Consider the following 23575-nt stretch of genomic DNA (forward strand, 5'->3'; position numbering starts at 1 on the left):
TGTGGTTACCTGAAGGTTGCTTATGGAGCAGCTAGCAAAGTAACTAAAATACGGTGTAATGAACAGGCAGGCAGTGTATAGATCTTAGGTAAAAAGGTAAAGTCATGCCAAATTATATACCATATTGTATAGATGGGATTGCCCGTCGTCACTGGGAACTTACTCTGAAAAAGATGTGAAGTTCAAACATAATTAAAATTAGTTTGTGATTAACATTGGCGTAAGGTGTCTAGAGTTAAGATAAAACAAGATAAAACAATCTTTGAAAATGGTAAGTTTGTGGGTGATTGGCTTGACATTAAGTCCTGGGGTACAGAGAAAGTAGAGTCAGCATTTATGTAGTATTTCAATCTCATATTGCATGTGGAAATACCTTCTCCCCATTCTCTTTGGAGTAGGAATGTATCCAGAACATGCTACACTAAAAGAGGAGTTCTCAGGGCTGCCAGCCTTCTAGTAGAGGTTGGGTGGTAGTATATTTCTCCTACAGAAAAAGAAAAGAAAACTAGCTTGAGTGGCTAATAAAGTATAATTTGAAGAATAGGTCTCATAGGCAAGAAAATTAGACCAGTTTTGGTCAGTAGATTCTGAATTTGAATTTGAAGTGTTTATAAGTTAGGTGGTAAATTTTACTTTCAAAATCTTAACTGTCATTTGAAAAGTTGACAGAGATAGTGGCCCAAGTAAGTTTATTTTGAAAGTAATACAGTCTAGGGCTGGTGGTGTAGCAAGCCTGATGACCCAAGTTCTTTCCCCAGAACCCATGGAAAAAGAGCTAACCTCTCCCAAAAGCCATCACTCAACTGTGGCAAATGTACCTTAGTATTCTCTCATTCACGTACACAATAGAAAGAAAGAAATTAGTGTAGTCTATTAACTAGCTGAAGTTTTTAGTTTCACACATACAAAGAACTTGGAATTTGAAAATAATTTAGATAAAGTTAGACATTTACATAATATAAGTGCATCTGCACATATTAAAAGTAAAGCAATAGTTATTAATGGATTGGCTCCTAATGTAGAAGAATTTTTCACGTTAAATGAAGGTAATTTATAACATCAGCTGCTTCAAAAGAAAAAGTGCTTTGTTCTAATTATTTTCATTTTTCTTGTCCAGTTCTTACAAGAGGGTTTGGAAGTTTATTCATTTGAAAGTAAAACATGTTTGTATTATGAATACTATTGCAGAGCTTTTGAAACAAACTATGTAACTTAGCCTTCCTTGTATTGACATAGGTGGAGCAAGATGCAGATGTCTTTGGCAGGAGAGAAGTCTGGAGTAATTTCTTCATCTGTAACTACTGACCCATGCTTTAACACAGATATGAATTACTTGGGTCCTTGAAATTAAGTCTCTTATGATCACCTCTAAGATGTATTTTACTTTATTCTGAGGAAAGAGATAAATTAAACCTTGGCTTTCACACAAGAAATGTAGCCTTGGGAGGTATATACATATTGTTTATAATTGTATTCCCTAAAACATCACCAATTCATTTAAAGGGTATTAGTCTCTAGGGCTCTCAGTCCTGTGCAGTCCTTTTTTTGAGAGGTTAGCTGTTTGTTCACATCACCAGCCAAATGTCATATATGTACACCATGATTTTTATGTATACCATGAGATAACTGAGACTAGGGTTGAGGAAAACTTCTGCAGTGTTCTTTGTTGGGGGCTGCAGAAACTGGAATCCTCTCTACTGCTTTTGGTAGACATGGTAATGGAAAAATTGTTGAGACACCATCTGTTGGAAGATAGAGAATCTAGCAGTCATTTAAGTCACTAACAACATTTTAGAACACCAAAGTATTTATCATAGGGAAGGGGGCTCCAGTTGTATTTTTAAGAAAATTATTGTTCTCTGTGGTTAGACTTATCCTGATAGCTATACTCTTGGTTTGGAATAAGTGAGTTTATTAAGTATACAGCAAGCTAAAGTAAAAGAATATGTAGCAAAAGATGAAGAGGTAGACAAAACATCAAATTGGGATTGGGAAGATGGCTTAGTGGGTAAGAGCATGTATGCTTCTAACTGCATCTAACTACAGCCTCATGGGATCCTCTGGGTTCCAAGGACACCTGAATTTACATATATGCACACAAAATTTAAATATTAAAAACACTTGAAAAAAGATTGACTAAACAGTTAAGAGCGCTGATTACTCTTCAAGAGAATATAGATTCCTTTCCTAGCATCCACATGGCAGCTTACAGCTTTCTCTAACTCCAGTCCCTGGAGATCCGTGTTCTATTTTGACCTGTATAAGCACCAGATTTCCATGTGGTGCATATACATAGGTGTAGACAAAACACTTATACACATAATTAAATCTTATAACCCAAAGCAAAACATCAAATCAGGTACTTAAAACATCGAGCAGAAATCCACTGGGGATGTCCCTTTGAGGTTGTTGGCTGGAGTTCCCCGGAGAATTTTGTGTAGAGCAGAATGTCCCTGCCAGTGGGCCTTTTAGGTATAGGAACAAATCATTACCTGCACAGAACCCAGCAGAAACTAACCGGATAAGTTGAGGCCAATTTAATGGTGTTTTGCTGCCTACCTGTAATTTACTGATTGTTCATTTACTTTGACTTGCTGTATATTTAATAAAATCATTCAAAACCAAAGGTATGACTATTGTAAATCATTCTTCGGACCGTACAAAACTATTATTATTTTTGGTCAGGCATGGGAGGCTGATGCAGAAGAATCATAAGTTCACAGTCAACTTCAGTTGATTAGTGAAACCGTCTAAGGGGGCAGAAAAGAAAATGAAAATACTCTAGAAATTTGTTTTGAGGTTTTATATAATTCTATAAGAAAGATCATTAGTATCAATATAATACGTTAGTATATGAGTATTTAAAAAGTTCTGTTATTTAAATTTTAGAACCTTCTCAGAAGAGTGTTCTGGTTTGGATGACAGTTTATATGATCATATGGTATAAGGTTTAGTTCAGTTACTCATGAAAATGTTCTTGTAAACCAATGAATGATCTGTCGAGCCCTAAACTTGTAGAATATATCCTTCATATATAATTTTATGCATTCTGCATGGTCTTTGATTTGAATGTATTGGATCATAGAGCTTGTAAGTGTTAAAGTTGTTTATTAATGTTTGTCCTTGCCAGGCCTGCTACTGCACATGGCATACAAAAAGTACTTGATAAATGCTAGTACTTATTTACTTTGAAAACTCTTCCCTCAACTTGTGTGTGTGTGTGTGTGTGTGTGTGTGTGTGTGTGTGTGTGTGTGTGTGTATGTGTGTGTGTAGATGTGTTCATCTTTGTAGTGGCTAGAGGTAGATAATGTATGTTCTTCAGTTATTCTCCACTTTGGTTTTTGAGATAGGGTCTCCTAGTGAGCCTGAGTCTCACCTGTTAGCCAGGGGAGCTGGCTAGTAAACTCCAGAAAAACGTCTGCCCGGCTGCTGCCCCTGCCTGCCAAGGGTTAGGGCTATGGAAGCCTGTTTAGATAGGAGCCGGGGATCCAAGTTAAGGTCCTCATGCTTATGCACTTTACTACCTGAGACTCCCAACTTTCAGGAGAGTTTGCATTAGGTTCTGTGCGTTTGGTATTTTCTTCCTCACCATTCTCTGTGTGTAACAGGAAGACTTCTCAGTTTCTCTCTTTCTGTCCTTTAAACAGAATAGATACTAACTTTTATTTGTATGTGCATGAGGAAAGCAAAGTTCAGATTTGTTGCTCGCTTCTCAAGGCTGAGCTTCAAGACAGCTAGGCTCATACACATAAATTTAGCATTTGAGTGAAGCAGGAGACATGGGATGATGCCAACTCGAACATAATTCTTTTGTGCTACAGATTGCATCTACGTATGCTAACTTTAACAGAGAACCATTAAAAGAAAAGTTTTTATAGGAGATCTGAAGGCTTCTTGAGTACTCACTTGAAAATCAGGAATGTTGGGTTTCTAGCCAGCTGCAAGCAAATGTAGACTTTAATTAGTAGCTGTAGAGAATTCAGGCAGACAACTTAATATCTTGAATTCTTAAAGTCATATTGTGTAGGTATTAGAGAAACACTATCTAAAACTCTTTACACACAAGAGATACTGGTAGCTAGTTATTTTTATGTCTTGTGATCACACTAGTTACCATCTACTGGCTTTTAGTGTTAGGCACTGTATTAAATGTCTTATTTGTCTCATTTTTGCCTTCTCAACTATGAAGACGATATAGAGGCAAAATGGTCATGTGTAGCAATGGTTGAGCCATGATTCAAATTTAGCAGTTAAGAAGCTGAATGCTTACTCCATGACTACTGTGGTACTTCTAAAACTAAGTTTCTTGTCTGGGGCAAACGCTTTTTTTTTTTTTTTTAGTTAATCCCAGAGGCCCTGAACTCCTGTATTCAAATCATCCATCTTTCTTAGCTTTCCTAGTACCTGCAATATGGATGTATTATCCAGCCAGATAATTTGTCTCCTGTGTAATGTAGGATGTTTATCATTTTCTCTTTCTACTAGATGGCAGTGGTAAGTCACCTGTACTCTTCATACTATTGACCAAATGAAAAAAAAAGAAAGAAAGAAAAGAGAAAGAAAGGCTATAGATATTGCTGCATATTCCCAGGAGAGCAGAATAACCATAATAAGCATGGTTGGAAAACAATGGTCTAGAATTGTGCTTGGGTTAGGGAAAGAGGTTAGTAGAAAATATACTTGGAATGTATCAGAATTAAAGATCGAAGGTCATTGTTAAGTGCTGTTCTTTCATAGAAAAGTATATAACAATTTAAAAAGAGTTAAGGGCAGAGTAAGAACCAAAGAGCCAAGGATTGAGCTACATAGAGTGGAGATTACAGGGTTCTTTTTGGTACAGATAAACTCTTGAAACTTAGTACTATGATCTCACAATAAGGCACTGGGGAACAATAGAGGCAGCAGTGGACTTGGCTCGGGCTGTTAGCACTCTCCCCATTCCAGTTTGTCATGCCTTGTTGCCCTGGCATGTGCCTTTCTTTTAGTGTTTTATTTCTTGGTAAAGGAGAAAGTACATTTTTTGTTTTCTAAAGAAAATTTCTTGTTTCAGGTTGCCGAGGAGCTCAAGTAGAAGAAATATGGAGCTTAGAGCCTGAGAATTTCGAAAAGCTAAAGTAAGTGCAGTTTTAATTTATCTACGTTTCAGAATACTTTGTAAAAGTACTCGGATTTGTCTTTTCATTTTACTTGAATTACCATAGTCTGAGTACATTTAGGTTTTGGTTTTGTTGTTGTTATTATTGTTTTCAATCCTGTGGGATAAGTATTATCCTGAGTTTATAACCAACAATTTGAGATTCATGGGTAGATTATATACAAGAAAAGTATCTACATTTTCATAACTATAAATTCACAAAATTTACTTACAATTCAATATCATTAAACCCTAAAATGTATTTTGTCATTAAAATAATAATAGGCCAGAAAAGCACAGATAGATCATACACTATTGTATTGTTTCTTGAGAAGGTTAAAAGTTCAAATTCCAAATAGTGATGCTAGGAAGAATCTTACCAACTCTCTGATAAGAATCGCCTCCTAGAGCTGAAGCTTGAGGTAAAATTGAGGGAGGAAGAGTGGTAACTCCTGGAAGTGATGAATGTGTAGTTCTTGGCCAGGCCAACCTGGAGTATGTAGTGAGATTCTGTCTCTATAAACAGACAAAAACACATTGACTAACTGCAAATGAAGGAGCAGATGAGTTTTGATTTTGAGGGCGTTCATAATCTTATAATAGGAAAAAGAAAAAGGCCTTTCAAGGGGTAATTGGCAGCCAGGTCTGATGCCTGATTACTTGTATTCTCAGAGTTAGAAGGCTGAGGCAAAAGGACTGTCATAAGTTTGAGAACAGCTTAGCTAGATAGTGAGTCTTCATGGGCTACAGAGTGAGATTTTGTCACAAAAAGCTTATAAAGTAAATAAAGGGGAAATGGGTACTTAGAGCTACTATACTGTTTTTAGTACTGAGAAAAAGGTAAGTTTCTTTCTCCTACTTTCTTCTCCCATAGAAAGGGCAGTGATTGCAGACAAAATAAGAGACTAATTCTGGTTGAAGAAAGCTGTCAAAATAAGAAATCTTAAACGATGACTTAATGTTTCATATAATTCCATTAAGAATGAGTAATCTCATTATTCATACTGTAGGTTGAAAGTTATACATAAATTCAATAATTAAGCAAAAGTGACTTCCTAGAGTTAATGTGTATGCAGTCACCTGCTGTTATAGAAATACCTTATATACTGGAATTTGATGTAAGCAAATAGCTTCCAGCTTTATTATATACTTCATTTTTGGTTTCTTTTGTTTTAAGACAGGGCCACTAGCTGATCATGGTGGTACATGTTTTAATCTTAGCACTCAGAAAGCAGAGGCAGGCAGATCTCTATGAGTTTGAGGCCAGCCTAGTTGACAGAGCTGTTCAGGAAAGCTGGGGAACCCTATCTTAAACAAAAACAAACAGCTGCGTGGTAGTTAAACCTCCATATTCAGTCACATAGTTTAATTTGCATTCTCTTTGTTAAATAGCTCTGACTTAATATAGTGATGACATAAGAATCTGGTTTTGATGTTTCTAATTTGGTGTTTTATTTTGTAGGCCGGTTCATGGGTTAATTTTTCTTTTCAAGTGGCAGCCAGGAGAAGAACCAGCTGGCTCTGTGGTTCAGGACTCCAGACTTGAAACAATATTTTTTGCTAAGCAGGTATGGTCTATAGATTCTCTGACAAATTGCCAGAGCCGGGGATACTAGTCTGGCTATTTACATCTAGTTTGGTACTTTTTTGTTGTTGTGGGGTCCCTTTACAGATTTAAAATTTATTGCCAGAAACATTTGATTATATGACTATCTACTAGTATTTAATGTATAGACAGTAAAACTGAGACATTTAAAAAGTGATCAGTTGACTGAAAATTACAAGATTGTTACATGTTAATGTAAGTAGCTTGTAGACAAACTCAGGGTTTCTAGTATGTAACACTCTGTAACAAGGTAATGTTTTAAACCTCAAAAAATTTAAATCAAAATTTAACTATTTATCAAACCAAAATTATAGAATACTAAAAAACATCTATTGTTTTAAATCATCTCAAATGTGTATATTACCAGGTATATTAACGACAAAGATTGTCTCTTCTGTTTCTCCATTTAGTCTGTCTTTGTTTTGCTTTTGGTTGAAATAAGTTAAGAAAATCTGTACTTCAGTATGTTTGTAATTAGAAGAGGAGTAAAGAAAATTATTTTTAGGTAATGGTAATATTCTTTAACAATGCATGGAAATTTCAGAAGTGTTATTTTAAAGGTTATGCTGGCCTGGAGGGTAGTCAGTGATGCAGGCCTTTAATCTCAGAACTCAGAGGCACAGGCAAGTGGAACTCTGCGTTGGAGGTCAGAATGGTCAGTATAATGAGTTCAGTCTCGTACAGAACTATACGTAAGACCTTGTCTCAAAACCAGAACATAAACATGAAACAAAACAACAATGTTAGCTGCCTTATGAAATGTGCCATGTGCTTTGTTGAATTCCTTTACCCTTGGTTGTTTTGATTCTACATGATTGGATAGCAACGTTAGTCATGGAAAAATCACAAAATTCAAATATTGATGAATTTGATTGAACTGAGTATTGTGGCAAGTCACATGTGCTAAAATCATTCTCTATTTTATTAGAGAAATTATGTCATGAAATTTATAAACTTAGGGTTTGCTTAGAGTTTTTTAGAATTTCAAGTTCTATTCAATTCAAATCAATGATAACTACCTGTCAGATTTCCTTAGTGCCATAGGCTATTACTTATTTTATGGAAAATATTTCTCAGAAACTCTTGTTTGAAGTCATTTTGGTCAGTCATTTATTCTTTCAAGTAAAAATAATATTCCAGAAAAAAAGGTATTATTCCACACCTCAAACTATCACACAAGTATTGTTTCTCAAAACAGCTAGCATTTCTTGGTATTGTGATCTGCCGAAGGTATTTGGACTCATATCTCATTCCATAAAATAGTAAAGATTATGCCCCAAGATCAAAATTTAATAAAAATAATTTTTGCTGCCTTGTAAATGATATTTTTCTGGGAAGCTACTTCATTTATAAACTTAACTGTGTAAGTTAAACTGCTTAATGCTACTTTTTTTTTTTAACCTTATTACTTTTATGTCATCAGCAAATGGAAAGCAGGAACAGTAGAATCTGTCTTATTTAGAATTATGGTGGACATAATTGAGCCTAGGAAGGATCTTTACTCTTTTTGGAGATTCATGTCCACACTTAAGACCTTCCTTGTTTATTAATGATCAGAAAAAAGTTAAAATCAATAGATTTCGTCATATAACTGGCCCATTGTATGGAAAAAATGAATTAAGAGAATTAAGTTAATTTAATTAATGAGTTCAATAAGAGTTTGAAATCCAAGCCAAAAAACAAACAAACAAACAAACAAACAAACACCCCCAAAAAACAAAAAAAAAATTTAGTTTAAAAATTGTGGTTGTTTCTGATATCCCCAAATCATGTACAGTATTGTTAAGCTATTCTCATTCCTACCTGTTAGGTCAGGCCGTGACTCTTTTTGGTAACCTGTTCTCTTTTTGTTTGCTTATTTTTCATTTTTTTCTGTTTTCCTTTAACTTTTCTAAATTGAATATTTTTTAAGAGAAGTTAAATTTTCTTTGTTCTATATGAAAATATACTTTATTTATTTGTTTTTAAAGATATATTTTATGTATGTGAGTACACCATAGTTGTCTTCAGACACACCAGAAGAGGACATTGAATTCCGTTACAGGTGGCTGTGAGCCACCATGTGGTTACTGGGAATTGAACTCAGGGACCTCAGTGCTCTTAACCACTGAGCCATCTCTCCAGCCCTGAAAATATGCTTATATTATTAAGTTAAAGTACAGAAGCATAATTATGAACATAAATATTTTTGTAATCTCACAGTGACCAGTACTAGCTATTTTTAATAGTTGGACTCATCTAGTCAATAAGTAGCCTATGTATCTTTTACACAAATTGTAAGCTTTTAAAATGATATTGAAACTGAAAGAATTCATACATAATTCTTGCTTTGGAGATGGCCACTATTAAATTGTTTTATTTTTCTTCGTGTTTCTGTATGTGTCTGCTTCTATGTCTATTTTTGTTATTTCTTCCACATTAGCTTGTAAATCTGAGAGTTGGGAATTTTGCTTTTATATATAGCACATGGCATGTAGTATATATTTAGTAAATGGAGACTGAACTGCCATGATTAAAGAACTTGGGCCCACTACCATCAGGACTTTAAGATTAAGATGTGGTTTAATCCAGCCTTACTATGTTTCTGTTGTTGTGACAGCAGGCTTTATGTTGGTGTGAGTTGGAGGGAGGGAGGGAGGGAGGGAGCCTCTGTGTAGTGTAGACTTGTCTGGAACGTGATGTTCTGCCTCAGCGTTCCAGCGTTGGGATTAAGACATGTGTATTTGGCCAGAAACCTTGCTGTTGGTAAGGTTTAAGAGAGTACTTGATATGAAAGAGATGATACTATAGTAAAGCTTTATAATTTCTGGTGTGCTTTGATTATTTTCTTAGTTATTCATTACATTATTTTCTTTCTTTTTTAAACGCTTTTCGAGATTAAAAAAAAATGTATGTGAGTTTCTTAACATGCATTTATACCTTTGCAAAACACACATGCATTGCCTGCAGAGGCCAGACGAGGGCAGTGGATCCCCTGGAACTGGAGTTACAGCTAGTTGCTAATTATCATGAGACTTCTGGAACTCAAACCCAGGTCTGGAAGAGCCGCTAATGCTCCTAACCCCTGAGCCATCTGTCCAAACACGCCGCCCCGACCCCCCCCCCCCCCCCGTTACATTTCTATCTTACTGTAATTTAATAGTTTATTTGTATTGTACTTTTATTATACTATTCTTAAGATGTCAAATTAATTTTTCCCAGTAATATTTTAATCTACATTTCAGGTCAATTTCACTGTAAAATTTGCCAATTTGCTAATTTTATATTTCATGTTAAGAGAACTATTACATAAATACAACATCCTTGATTTTATGTTTCAAGGACTTAAAGATGTTTAGGAAAGAGCATCTAGACTTTAGGAATATTTTCAGAAATCTAAACAATACATTTGAACTGGATGTGATCATACTTTGAAGGCTGAAACATTACATTGCAGTAATGCTTTTATATAAAACACTCTTGCCATGGTACTGACAGCTAAGATATGGTCTATTGTCTGACTGCATCCCTTCTGCGTTTCAGGAGAGAGGTGACTGAGTAGTAGAAAGACACAAGGACTAAACCTAAAGGTGTTACACTTACCAGCTATGGTTTACTAGAGCTGGTATATAGATCAAAATCAGTTAAGGAAAGGGTTGTGTGAAGCAAAGTCCAGACACGTTCCCTGGGTGGAGCTCCCGCTTGTGGAACGTCCTCTTGTTTACTGCCAGTGGTGTCACACATAGTACTGACTTTTCACACGCTGCTTTCTGACAGTGTACCTGATATTGTCTTCCAGGGAAAGGCCAACCCATTTGTGATGGGTTTTTAGAGATCTGACTGGTTTTTCATGTAGATTACCGTAGTCTTCTGCCCCACAGGAGACAGCTGAAAAAGCTAACCCCAGGTCCCCACTCTGAGGCACATTATTAGAATATGAGTATGGCACAAAACCTCCTAGACTGACATCTTTCTCAGGCATCACTTTTTAAGACCCCTAGGTTGAGAAGGACCAAGGAGTCAAACTTTTGAGGGTGAAATTATTTGCTAAACAAGTAAATCAAGGATCTGACCTTACTGAGGAGGTCTGGTCAGGCTCCTCTGAGTAATTGTAAGTAATTCAGCTGGAAGTGTAGGTTAAGTAGGTATTAACTAAAGGGAAAGGCTGAGGGTCATTCCAGATTAACAACACCTCATGGTAAAAGGAATTGTGGGTAGTAAAAGATACTAAAAGAAAGAAGGCCATGTAACCAACTGTGGAGAACAATGGGAGATGTCATGGAATGTGAAGTTGAGTAGGCAGCATATTAGAACCAGTTAGGTTAGATAAAGCTTTAAAGAAAAAGTGGTCTTACAGTAAGTATTTACTTCTGCCTGCCTGCCCGCCATCTGCCTTCCTTCCTTCTTTCCTTCTTTTTTAATTTCTACAAAGTGTCAAGGTTATACGTAACAGTTTTGTTCCTTTCTTTCTAAAGTCTCCTATTTGAGGGGTTTCTTCATGGTCCAAAACTGTTGCCAGAGCTTCGATCATTCTACCATAGTTCCAGATGTCAGACAGTCAGAAGTAAGCAGCACACTCTGTTGCTTTTATGGACATTCATATAGTTTGTTAGTGTTATATGCTTACTTTAAAAACAAACAAACAACCCAAAACTTTGTAACCCGAGTTAGCAAAGGAAACTAGGAAGATTGTCTTTATTCCAGGTGGCCACAGAATCAGGCCAAAATTTGGCCTTCAACTCTTAGCTAAGAAGAAAAAGGTAGATACTGGAGCAACTGTTAGATTATAAAGGGAGGAAAGGCACAAATCACACAGGTATTTTAGGCTGATTGAGACTTTATTTAGTTCAGCAACAGTGACACATTGTAGAATTATATAGTGGAGAAAAAGTTTCTTAGGGTTTTCAAATTCCCACAATATTATTCTTTGAGATTCAGGGAAAATAAATCAATATTCCTAGGAACTATGATTATCTTAAACATACTTCTAAAAATTTAACTATTTTGGAGACTCACTGCTTGAGAGTTTTATATAAGGATATAATGTATACCTGATTCCCTTCAATTCGCTTCTTCCTTTTGTCTCTTACAAGCACTTTTCTGTCTGGGCATCTTTGCTTGTAAGCCCAGAATTTACTCACATATATGTGTACCTATATGTTCAAGGGTACAGGACCATCTACCAGAACATGGGTATTCTGTATAGGACCACATTCCTAAAGAAAACCAACTCTTCTCTCCTCAACAGCCATCAATTGCTGTGGTTCCTCTGATATGTGTGGGACTTCATGCAACCCCCCTCCCCCCAATCCATGCTGCCATGCAGGCATGCAGGATGGCTTGATCTGCCCAGATCTTAATCACAGAATCATAGCAACTGAGTTCATGTATATAACAATTTATGTGATTAAGATTTTTCTCTGTATTCTATGAGTAAGAGTAAGTTATCAAAATGTTTTACAAGATGATGGCATGATGATTAGATATTCATTTAGAAAATTACCATGGTTATACTGTAAGAATTCATTTTTAGCACGGTATAGAATATAAGCATAGATGCTAATGCGAGAGTAAGCAAGACTGAAAATAACAGTGGATGTAGATTTGAATAGAGTTAGCACCTTTAGTGTGTAATGTATAGATTGTGAAAATGGAGGAGGAAGACATTGATGATGCTTGTGTGTTGTTTTTTTTTTTTAAGGTTCCTTCAGCTCCTTGGGTAATCCTAACTCCTGCATTGGAGTCCCTGTGATCAGTCTAATGGTTAGCTTTGAGCATCTGCAATTGTATTGGTCAGGATCTGGCAGAACCTCTCAGGGGACAGCTATATCAGGCTTCTGTCAGCAAGCACTTCTTGGCATCAGCAATAGTGTCTGGGTTTGGTGTCTGTATATGGGATGGATCCCCAGGGAGGGCAGTCTCTGAATGACCTTTCCTTCAGTCTCTGCTCTACTCTTTGTCCCTGTATTTCCTTTATACAGGAGCAATTCTAGGATAAAATTTTGGAGGGTGGGTGGCCCTGTCCCTTAATTGGGGAGTTGGGGGGCAAGCCTATCCTCCAGATAAGTACTTTTCAGGTTCTTCTTCCCCTATGTGGGGCATTTCAGCTAATGTCATCTTCACGGGGTCCTGGGAGGAGCTTGCTTTCCTGGCATCTGAGACTTTATGGTTGCTCACCCAGTTTCCCATCCCACATTGATCCATGCCTCTGTTCAATTTCCTGACCCTCTGTACATCTCCTTCATCTCCTGCCATATCCGATTCTGTCCCTCTTTTTCCCCTCCCTCTCCCTTCTTCCTCCCAAGTTCCTCCTACCCTCTACTTCCCTTGATTATTTTGTTCCCCCTTCTAAGTAGGACTGAAGCATCCACTCTTAATCTTCCTCTTGAGCTTCATGTGGTCTGTGAGTTGTATTGTGAGCATTCCAGGCTCTTTGCCTATTAGCCACATATCAGTGAGTACATACCATGTGTGTTCTTTTGTGACTGAGTTACCTTGCTCAGGATATTTTCTAGCTCTATCCATTTGCCTGTGAATTTCATGAAGTCATTGTTTTTAATAGCTGAGTATTATTCCGCTCTGTAATGTACCACATTTTCTGTATCCATTCCTCTGTTTAGGGAGATTTGGGTTGTTTATAGTTTCTGGCTACTATAAATATGGCTGCTATGAACATAGTGGAAATCATGTGTCCTTATTACACATTGGAGCGTCTTTTGGGTATATGCCCAGGAGTGGTATAGCTAGGTGCTCAGGTAGTACTATGTCCAATTTTCTGAGGAACCTCCAGACTGATTTCCAGAATGATTGTAAGAGCTTGCAATCCTACCAGCAGTTGAGGAGTGTTCCTCTTTCTCCACATCGTCGCCAGCATCTGTTGTCACCTGAGTTTTTGATCTTAGCCATTCTGACTGGTGTGAGGTGGAATCTCAGGGTTGTTTTGATTTGCATTTCCCTGATGACTAAGGATGTTGAACATTTCTTTAGGTGCTTCTCAGCTATTCGATATTCCTCAGTTGATAATTCTCTTTTTAGCCCTGTCCCCCCCCCCCCTTTTTTTTTTATTAACTTGAGTATTTCTTATTTACATTTCGAGTGTTATTCCCTTTCCCGGTTTACGGGCCAACATCCCCCTAACCCCTCCCCCTCCCCTTCTTTATGGGTGTTCCCCTCCCCATCCTCCCCCCATTGCCGCCCTCCCCCCAACAATCTCGTTCACTGGACCCCTCCCTTTTTTAATAGGGTTATTTTTGGTTCTCTGGACTTATTGAGTTCTTTGTATATATTGGATATTAGCCCTCTATCAGATTGTTAAAGATCTTTTCCCAATCTATTCGTTGCCCTTTTGGCCTATCGACAGTGTCCTTTGCTTCCAGAAGCTTTTCAATTTTATGGGGTCTCTTGATCTTAGTGCATAAGCCATTGGTGTTCTGTTCAGGAAATATTCCCCTGTACCCATGTGTTCAAGGCTCTTCCCCACTTTCTCTTCTTTTAGATTCAGTGTATCTGGTTTTATATGAAGGTCCTTGATCCACTTGGACTTGAGCTTTGTACAGGGCAATAAGAATGGATCGATTTGCATTCTTCTACATGCTGACTTCCAGTTGAACCAGCACCATTTGTTGAAAATGCTATCTTTCTTCCACTGGATGGTTTTAGCTTCTTTGTCAAAGCTATAGGTGTGTGGGTTCATTTCTGGGTCTTCAATTCTACTCCATTGGTCTACCTGGTTATCTCTACAAATACCATACAGTTTTTATCACTATTGCTCTGTAGTAAAACTTGACGTCAGGGATGGTGATTCCCCCAGAAGTTCTTTTATTGTTGAGGATAGTTTCTGCTATCCTTGGTTTTTTGTTATTCCAAATGAATTTGCAAATCGCTCTTTCTAACTCTATGAAGAATTGAGTTGGAATTTTGATGGTGATTGCATTGAATCTGTAGATTGCTTTTGGCAAGATGGCCATTTTTACTATATTAATCCTGCCAATCCTGCATGGGAGATCTTTCCATCTTCTGAAATCTTCTTCGATTTCTTTCTTCAGAGACTTGAAGTTCTTGTCATACAGATCTTTCACTTGCTTGGCTAGAGTCATACCAATGTATTTTATGTTATTTAGGACTATTATAAAGGGTGTCATTTCCCTAATTTCTTTCTCAGCCTGTTTATCCTTTGAGTACAGGAAGGCTACTGATTTGTTTGAGTTAATTTTATACCCAGGCACTTTGATGAAGTTGTTTCCCAGGTTTAGTAGTTCTCTGGTGGAATATTTGAAGTCACATAAGTATACTATCATAGCATTTGCAAATAGTGATAATTTGACTTCTTCCTTTCCAATTTGTATCCCTTTGGCCTCCTTTTGGTGTCTATTTGCTCTGGCTAGAACTACAAGTACTATATTGAATAGACAGAGAATGGGCATCCTTGTCTACTCCCTGATTTTAGGGATTGCTTCAAGTTTCTCTCCATTTTATTTAATGTGGGTACTGGTTTGCAGTATATTGCTTTTACTATGTTTAGGGATGGACCTTGAATTCCTGATCTTTCTGAGTCTTTTTTTTTTTTTTTTTTTTTTTCTTTTTTTCGGAGCTGGGGACCGAACCCAGGGCCTTGCGCTTCCTAGGCAAGCGCTCTACCACTGAGCTAAATCCCCAACCCCCTGAGTCTTTATCATGAAGGAGTGCTGAATTTTATCAAGTGCTTTCTCAGCATCTAATGAGATGATCATGTGTTTTTTTTTTTTTCTTTGAGTTTATGTGGCGGATTATGTTGATGCATTTCTGTATATTGAACCATGCCTGCATCCCTGGGATGAAGTCTATTTGATCATAATGGATGATCATTTAGATCTGTTCTTGGATTCTGTTTGCAGAATTTTATTGAGTATTTTTGCATCAATATTCATGAGGGAAATTGGTCTGAAGTTTTCTTTCTTTGTTGGGTCTTTGTGTGGTTTAGGAATAAGTGTAATTGTGGTTTCATAGAATAAATTGGGTAGTGTTTCTTCTGCTTCTATTTTGTGGAATAGTTTGAAGAGTATTGGTATTAAGTCTTCTTTGAAGGTCTGATATAATTGTGCACTAAACCCATCTGGTTCTGCACATTTTTAGGTAGGGAGACTTAATGACTGCTTCTCTTTCTTTAGGGGTTATGGGACTGTTTAGATGGTTTATCTGGTCCTGATTTAACTTTGGTACCTGGTATCTGTCAAAATTATTCATTGCATCTAGATTTTCCAGTTTTGTTAAGTCTAGGCTTTTCTAGTATGATCTGATGATTTAATTTTCTCAGTTTATTTTCATTAAATTCTAAAAGTCTTTCATTTTTTTATTTCTTCCTTGACCAAGTTATCACTAAGTAGAGTGTTGTTTAGCTTCCGAGTGTGTGTGAGCTTTCTGTTCTTTGTTGTTGTTGTTGTTGTTGTTGTTATTGTTGTTGTTGTTGTTGTTAAAGACAAGCCTTAGTTGGTGCTGATCTGATAGGATGCATGGGATTATTTCAATCTTCTTGAATCTGTTGAGGTGTGTTTTGTGACCAGTTATATGGTCAGTTTTGGAGAAAGTACCATGAGATGCTGAGAAGAAGGTATATTCTTTTGTTTTAGGATGTTCTATACTGTTCTAAAGATAACGGTTAAATCCATTTGGTTCATAACTTCTCTTAGTTTCACTGTGTCTCTGTTTAGTTTCTGTTTCCGTGAACATTGGTGAGAGTGGGGTGAAGTCTCCCACTATTATTGTGTGAGGTTCAATGTGTGTTTTCTGCTTTAGTGAAGTTTCTTTTATGAATGTGGGTCCCCTTGCATTTGGAGCATAGATGTTTCAAATTGAGAACAATCTTGGATTTTTCCTTTGTCAAGTATAAAGTGTCATTTATTTATTTATTTATTTATTTATTTATTTATTTTTGATAATTTTTGGTTGGAAGTCGATTTTATTCGTTATTACACCGGTTACTTCAGCTTGTTTCTTGGGACCCTTTGCTTGGAAAATTGTTTTCCAGCCTTTTATGTTGAGGTAGTGTTTGTCTTTGTCACTGAATTGTGTTTCTGTAGGCAGCATAATGCTGGGTCCTCTTTACATATCCAGTCTGTTCGTCTGTGTCTTCTTATTGGGGAATCGAGTCCATTTATATTGAGAAATATTAAGGAATAGTGATTGTTGCTTCCTGTTATTTTTGTTGTTAGAGGTGGAATTTTTTTGGGTGGCTATCTTTTGTGTTAGTTGAAAGAAGATTGCTTTCTTGCTTTTTCTAGGGTGTAGTTTCCCTCTTTGTGTTGGAGTTTTCCACCTATTATCCTTTGTAGGACTGAGTTTGTAGAAAGATATTGTGTAAATTTGGTTTTGTCATGGAATATTTTGGTTTCTCCGTCTATGTTAACTGAAAGTTTTGTTGGGTATAGTAGTCTGGGCTGGCATTTGTGTTGTCTTAGGGTCTGTATGACATCTGCCCAGGATCTTCTGGCTTTCATAGTCTCTGGTGAGAAGTCTGGTGTAAGTCTGATAGGTCTGTCTTTATTTGTTTCTTGACCTTTTTCCTTTACTGCTTTTAATATATATATATATATAATAAATATATAATAAATATATATATATTTTGTGTATTTGGTGTTTTGACTATTATGTGATGGGAGGAATATCTTTTCTGTTCCAATCTATTTGAAGTTCTCTAGGCTCCTTGTACGTTTATTGGCATCTCTTTCTTTAGGTTAGGAAAATTTTCTTCTATGATTTTGTTGAAGATATGTACTGGCCCTTTAAGTTGAGAATATTCGCTCTCTTCTTTACCTATTACTTTTAGGTCTGATCTCATTGTGTCCTGAATTTCCTGGGTGTTTTGGGCTAGAAGCTTTTTGTGTTTTGCATTTTCTTTGATATTTGTATCAATGTTTTCTATGGTGTCTTCTGCCCCTGAGAGTCTCTCTTTTATCTCTTGTATTCTGTTGGTGATGCCTGCATCTATGACTCCTGATCTCTTTCTTAGGTTTTCTATCTTTAGGATTGTCTCCCTTTGTGATTTCTTTAATGTTTCTATTTTTATTTTTAGATCCTGGATGGTTTTGTTCAATTCCTTCACCTTTTTGGTTATGTTTTCTTGTAATTCTTTAAGGGATTTTTGTGTTTCCTCTTTCAGGGCTTCTACCTGTTTAGCCGTGTTCTCCTGTATTTCTTTAAGAGAGTTATATATGTCCTTCTTAAAGTCCTCTAACATCATCATGAGAAGTGATTTTAAATCAGAGTCTTGCTTTTCCTGTGTGTTAGGGAGATCTAGCACTTGCTGTGGTAGGAAAACTGGGTTCTGATGATGCCAAGTGGCCTTGGTGTCTGTTTCTTAGGTTCTTGCACTTGCCTCTCACCATCTGGTTATCTCTGATGTTAGCTGGTCTTCCTGTCTCTGGCAGTTGCCTCATTCTCCTGCAAGCCTGTGTGTTAGCACTCCTGGGAGACCAGCTCCCTCCTGGTGGGATTTGGATACAGAGAATGTGGTACAGGGTCAGCTCTAGGCAGATAGAAACCAGAAGGCCTATGTTTTTCTTAATTTGCTGAAGCTACATGGAATGGAGTTATAATTATTTTGATATATAACAAATTTATGATTGACCCTGTCATGGTTTTATTTGACTATTTAGTTGAGTTCTAGATTTCTTATTTGCATACTTATGTAAAAATTTCCTCGATATTGGTTTGGCTTTCTTGTCATTCATTTCTCTTTTGATTTCTCCTTTTCCAAGATTTTTCATGAGCAACATTCTTTCCAGTACTTAGTTTGACTCTGTTTTTGAGATATGGTCTCATGACTTTCAACACCAATGCTTAAGGAATTCCACTACCTCGGTCTTCTGAGCTTACTTTTATTTTAAAATTTAACATTCTCTCTCTCTTTAACATTTTTTTCATAAGAGCATTTTTGTGTTTATTTTTAAAGATTCATTTATTTATTTTATTTATATGAGTACACATGCTGTCTTCAAACACACCAGAAGAGGGCATTGGATCCCATTATAGATGGCTGTAAGCCACCATGTGGTTGCTGGGAATTGAACTCAGGATGTCTGGAAGAACAATCTGTGCTCTTACCTGCTGAGCCATCTCTCCAGTCCCTCTCTTTAAAATTTAACTTTCTCTCTCTCTCTCTCTCTTTAAAATTTAACTTTCTCTCTCTCTCTCTCTCTGTGTGTGTGTGTGTGTGTTTGTGTGTGTTATATATATCTAAGTCTGTAGTCATGTATCCCCCCATACATACAGAGGCCAAAGCAGAATTTTAATCATCTTCCTCTATTGTTCTCTGCTTCACTTCCTTCAGATGTCTTTGAATCTGAAACTCACTATTGTTGTTGTTGTTATTATTATTACTTTAATTTCATACAAAACATGAATATATTTGAGGCAGTACAAACATCCATTTGTGATATTCTTATAGTCCTTGGAACAAATTCTTCTGGATAACATTATATAGACTTCACATTCAGTTTACTGAGAGTAAACCTAAGTAAAGATGGGTAAATTCCCCAGGTCCCTGGCTAGCAATCCAAGATTAACCAGGGTGTTCCAGGGAAGGAGAGACCCTATCTCAAAAAACAAGGTTGGGCTCTGAAAAGATGACTCACGCAGCAATGGCATTAAGTTTCTTGTATGCAAAATATCCTTTTTTTTTTTCTGTGTCTTACACAATGTCCACTGAGTAGATATTAGATGAGTGCTTGGTGATTTCAGAGGCAGTATAATAGAAATATGGGACGCTGTATAACCAGGAGCCAAGCTTGCATTTAAATGTCATCTCTTATTTAGACTTGCACTGTGACGCTTTGAGCAAAAACATTTAATTCATCTGTCTCCTTATTCAGAAGATTTGTGTGACACTACAGCACTCACGTCACAGTTTACATACATATGTGGCCTCTGTACATAAATGACTAGAGCCACCAGACACATTAGAGTACCAGACATCACTGTTAGTTATTATTTCCCACGTGTTTTTAAGTCCTAGCCCAGTGTGATAGTACATGCTTTTAATCTCAGCACTTGAAAAGCAGAGGCAGGAGGATATCTATGAGTTCAAGGATAGCCTGGTCTGCGTAGCAAGTTTCAGGCTAGCCAGGGCAACACAGTAAGATCCTGCAATCAATCACTCAATCAGTAAATAAATTTACAAATCCTGTTTTTGTTTCCCGTCAGTTATTTGTGTATGTGTCTTCATTTCTTTTGTTTTTTTAATTGGATATTTTTTTATTTTAATTTTAAATGTTATTTTCTTTCCTGGTTTCCCAGACATAAGCCTCTATCCCATCCCCCTCCCCTTCTTCTATAAGGGTGTTCCCCTCTCCAACCACCCCCACTTCCTGACCCCCCCTTCTAGCCCTGACATTCCCCTTCACTGGGGGTCCAACCTTGGCAAGACCTTGGCTTCTCCTTCCTTCGGTGCCCAACAAGGCCATCCTCTGCTACGTATGCAGCTGGAACCATGAGCCAGTCCATGTATAGTCTTTGGGTAGTGGTTTAGTCCCTGGGAGCTCTGAGTGTTTGGTATTGTTATTCTTATGGGGTTGCAACCCCCTTCAGCTCCTTCAATCCTTTCTCTAATTCCTCCAATGGGGGTCCTATTCTCAGTTCAATGGTTTGCTAGAGCATGTCATATATAGAGGTGAATGCTATCAGCAAACCATTGAGCTGAAACTCACCTTCTTAACCAGGCTAAATTTTGCCAGTGAACTTCTGGGATCTACTGCCCTTCTATGCCCCGATACAGTATTGACAGGCATGTGCAGTCTTTTATGTGGATTCTTGTGATTTTGATTTTAGTCCTCATGAGTGTGTGTGTGTGTGTGTGTGTGTGTGTGTGTGTGTGTGTGTTTGTGTGTGTGTGTGTGTGTGTTAACACACAATGATCATCTCCCCATATCTTTGAAAAGTATTTTCTTCATAGGAGCCAGAGTTTAAACTCATTCATGATCTGGGCTCGGTGTAGATTTTTGGGTTTTGGGTTTTTGATTTTTAGAATCTTGTGGAGCCTGGTTGGCCTTGAACTTTCCGTGGAAAACCAGACCTGCCTTGAGCTCATAGTGCTTTTCCTTCCTTTTCTTTATTTTGTTCTTAATTATGTATAAGTGTGTGCGTTTGTAAACATGGATGCAGGTGCTCCCAAAGGCCATGGGCATTTGATCCCCTGGAGCTGGAATTGTCTATAGTTGTGATTTGTCTGATGTGGGTGTTTTGAACCAAATCCAGGTCCTCTAGAAGAGCAGCAAGTACTTGAAATGGCTGAGCCCTTTTTCTAGCCCCTTTTTCTGTTTTTCACTTCTATGATCTTAACATTTTAGGTGTTGTAAGCTGTTTGTAAGATAACATTTTATAAAATGGTTTATGATCAGGGGTTGGGGATTTGGCTCAGTGGTAGAGCGCTTGAGGCCCCGGGTTCGATCCCCTGCTCCGAAAAAAAGAATAGAAAAAAAATGGTTTATGATCTTATTGGAGAAGCCCACATACATAATATGGAATCAGCTTGGTGTGGTGTCTGCTACACAAATTGTGGAATCAGACTGTTTCTTGGTTAGCTGTGTACCCATGGGAAGCCAGTTAATTCTCTGTGTTTGAGCTTCAGTACTTTGTAAAGTAAAAATAAGAATATATTTTTATAGTTTGTTTAGAAGATTAAAATAATTGATTTGTATAAAGTACCCAGAAAACTATCCGGTACAGAAGGAGGTACTTTTTTGGGTGCTGGGGTGCTTGTGTATATAGAAAGTCCATGTAATCTGTTGAACATAGAGTATGATGACACAACACTGACTTTGAGTACATGTATGTGGATAATATATACTTGTATTAGAGATTCAAATGAGTGGGAATGAGTTGTTGCAGAATTTCTGTCTAAAAGCTAGTTAATGGAGTTAAAGCTGTATACTTAAATATGGTTAAATTGGTAAGAGTAAGTTTAGGAAGACGGAAGTTAGGAGGGAGGATAAATTATTTTGTTCTAGTTAGCTGTATTAGGTAGGCTGATTGGTCATGCTGCCTTAACTGGATTTCCTTGTAGTCTTAATGGTTACTAAATTTCTTTAACTGTCTAGAGTTTTCCACGCAAGAATTTCATAAAGTTTCTGAAATTAGATCAGAATGGGAACTAAAAGTTTATGCTAATGCATATGAAATAGAATTTGAAGACTACTTCTGTTTGGAGGGTGTGTGGTCAACTAAAAAACATAAAATAAGATAGACTCATAATATTCTTCCTTTTTATATTTTATAGGTAATTAATAATGCTTGTGCCACGCAGGCTATCGTAAGTGTACTACTGAACTGTACCCATCAAGATGTCCATTTAGGAGAGACATTATCAGAATTTAAGGAATTTTCCCAAAGTTTTGATGCAGCTGTGAGTAGAGTTCTTAATCTTAAAACGACCTATTTGTGATTGTTCTTGTTATAATAGGCTACTTTTCAAATTTGTTTTAGATGAAGGGGTTGGCATTGAGTAACTCAGATGTGATTCGACAAGTGCACAACAGTTTTGCCAGGTAAAGAACTGTATGTGTGTCTGTCTGTCTGTTCGTCTGCCTATCGTCTATCTTCCTCTGACTGTCTTATCATTTTCTGTCTCTTGTTTTTGTTGTATTTGCTTTTTCATTGACTCTTACTCTTTTCTGTAGACAGCAGATGTTTGAATTTGATACAAAGACATCAGCCAAAGAAGAAGATGCTTTTCACTTTGTCAGTTATGTTCCAGTTAATGGAAGACTGTATGAATTAGATGGATTAAGAGAAGGCCCAATTGATTTAGGTAATTTGTTTTCTGTTCTGATATTTACTTGGATAAGGAAAAAAAGATTTTATATTCTCCTTTATGTTAGCTGCAGGTCTGCTTACATTTTGAGGATGAAAGCTACTTTGAGGTAGTATATAATATGGTCTTGATTGCTTGATGAAATTAAATGATGCGATTATATAGCAAAGACGTAACACTATTCATTTTGGGCCTATGAGTTTGTTTTTAACACACAGATTACATAGCTTATTTTTAATTAAAATAAATAAATTTTGAGATACTTTGGCTTTCTACCTAAGTAAACTTGCCTTGAATTTCTGATCCTCCTACCTCAGTCTATCTTCTTCTGGGATTACGGCAGGAAATTTCATCATGCTTAGCTTTGCAATGGAAAGCATGAGAAGGGAGGAAAAGGTCTTAAGGGAGTGGGGTCATGGAATACCTGTGATAAGAAAGCAGAAGTGAGGAAATGAGGAGAATCAGCCAGAGTGGGTAGGAGCCATAGAGTAGGGTGGTGTGGGAAAGCAGTGAACAGAAACAAAGCATAGTGTGGTGTGTATGTGTAAAAGGGCCATAACAGAGAAACCATACTTTTTATGATAACCTGAAAAATTGCTTAAAAATTTGTGTGTGTGTGTGTGAGAGAGAGATAGAGAGATAGATAGATAGATAGAGAGAGAGAGAGAGAGAGAGAGAGAGAGGACAGACAACATGCACACATCCAAGATACAGAGAGAAAGACAGGGAGAGAGACAGAGCATGCACACATTGGGCAGACACACCATGTGCACATACAGTCTTATAAAGTGTGGTAGGCAGGGACTCTGTCACTGAACTACACTCCAGTTCTTCACAAGAGAATTGTCATTCTTTTTTGTGATTTCATTAAATTTCTTCTTTTGTTGTATTAGTTTGTAATCCAGCAAACCTTTGCTTTATTTGAATTTCATACATGCTTTTGATTAAATTTTATACTTTTATACATAAAATTGAACCTAGAAATGCATCTTGGTGGTAGAGCTCTCTACCATGTACGATGATCTGGGCTCATTCCCCATCACTACAACAAATAAGTAGGTTTGTTTGTTTATA

General features: G+C 37.0%; 1 protein-coding gene, 1 long non-coding RNA gene and 1 other non-coding gene across 8 annotated transcripts in view; 2 read left to right on the forward strand and 1 right to left on the reverse strand.

Moving 5' to 3' along the window:
• Uchl5 (ubiquitin C-terminal hydrolase L5) overlaps positions 1 to 23575 on the forward strand; it is a 35879-nt gene that overhangs the window by 1379 nt on the left and 10925 nt on the right. For all 6 annotated transcript variants that reach the window (NR_172020.1, XM_063272472.1, XM_039090901.2 and 3 more), the window contains exons 2-6: positions 5052 to 5115; positions 6598 to 6703; positions 21968 to 22093; positions 22174 to 22235; positions 22368 to 22498. Coding sequence is in view for 5 of the 6 variants with exons in the window: in XM_039090901.2 (XP_038946829.1) it covers positions 5052 to 5115; positions 6598 to 6703; positions 21968 to 22093; positions 22174 to 22235; positions 22368 to 22498 (489 nt within the window). In the remaining variant the exon portion in view is untranslated. The remainder of the gene's footprint in view (positions 1 to 5051; positions 5116 to 6597; positions 6704 to 21967; positions 22094 to 22173; positions 22236 to 22367; positions 22499 to 23575) is intronic.
• Positions 358 to 492, forward strand: Scarna18b (small Cajal body-specific RNA 18B). The gene has a single exon (XR_005492845.1). It is a non-coding gene; the product is annotated as a small nucleolar RNA U109 (small nucleolar RNA).
• Positions 1448 to 4841, reverse strand: LOC120096268 (uncharacterized). The gene is made up of 3 exons (XR_005492514.2): positions 4406 to 4841; positions 3908 to 3939; positions 1448 to 1742 (listed from the first exon to the last, which is right to left on the reverse strand). It is a non-coding gene; the product is annotated as an uncharacterized LOC120096268 (long non-coding RNA).

This window comes from Rattus norvegicus, chromosome 13 (assembly GCF_036323735.1).
Source record: "Rattus norvegicus strain BN/NHsdMcwi chromosome 13, GRCr8, whole genome shotgun sequence".
Lineage (NCBI taxonomy): Eukaryota > Metazoa > Chordata > Mammalia > Rodentia > Muridae > Rattus > Rattus norvegicus.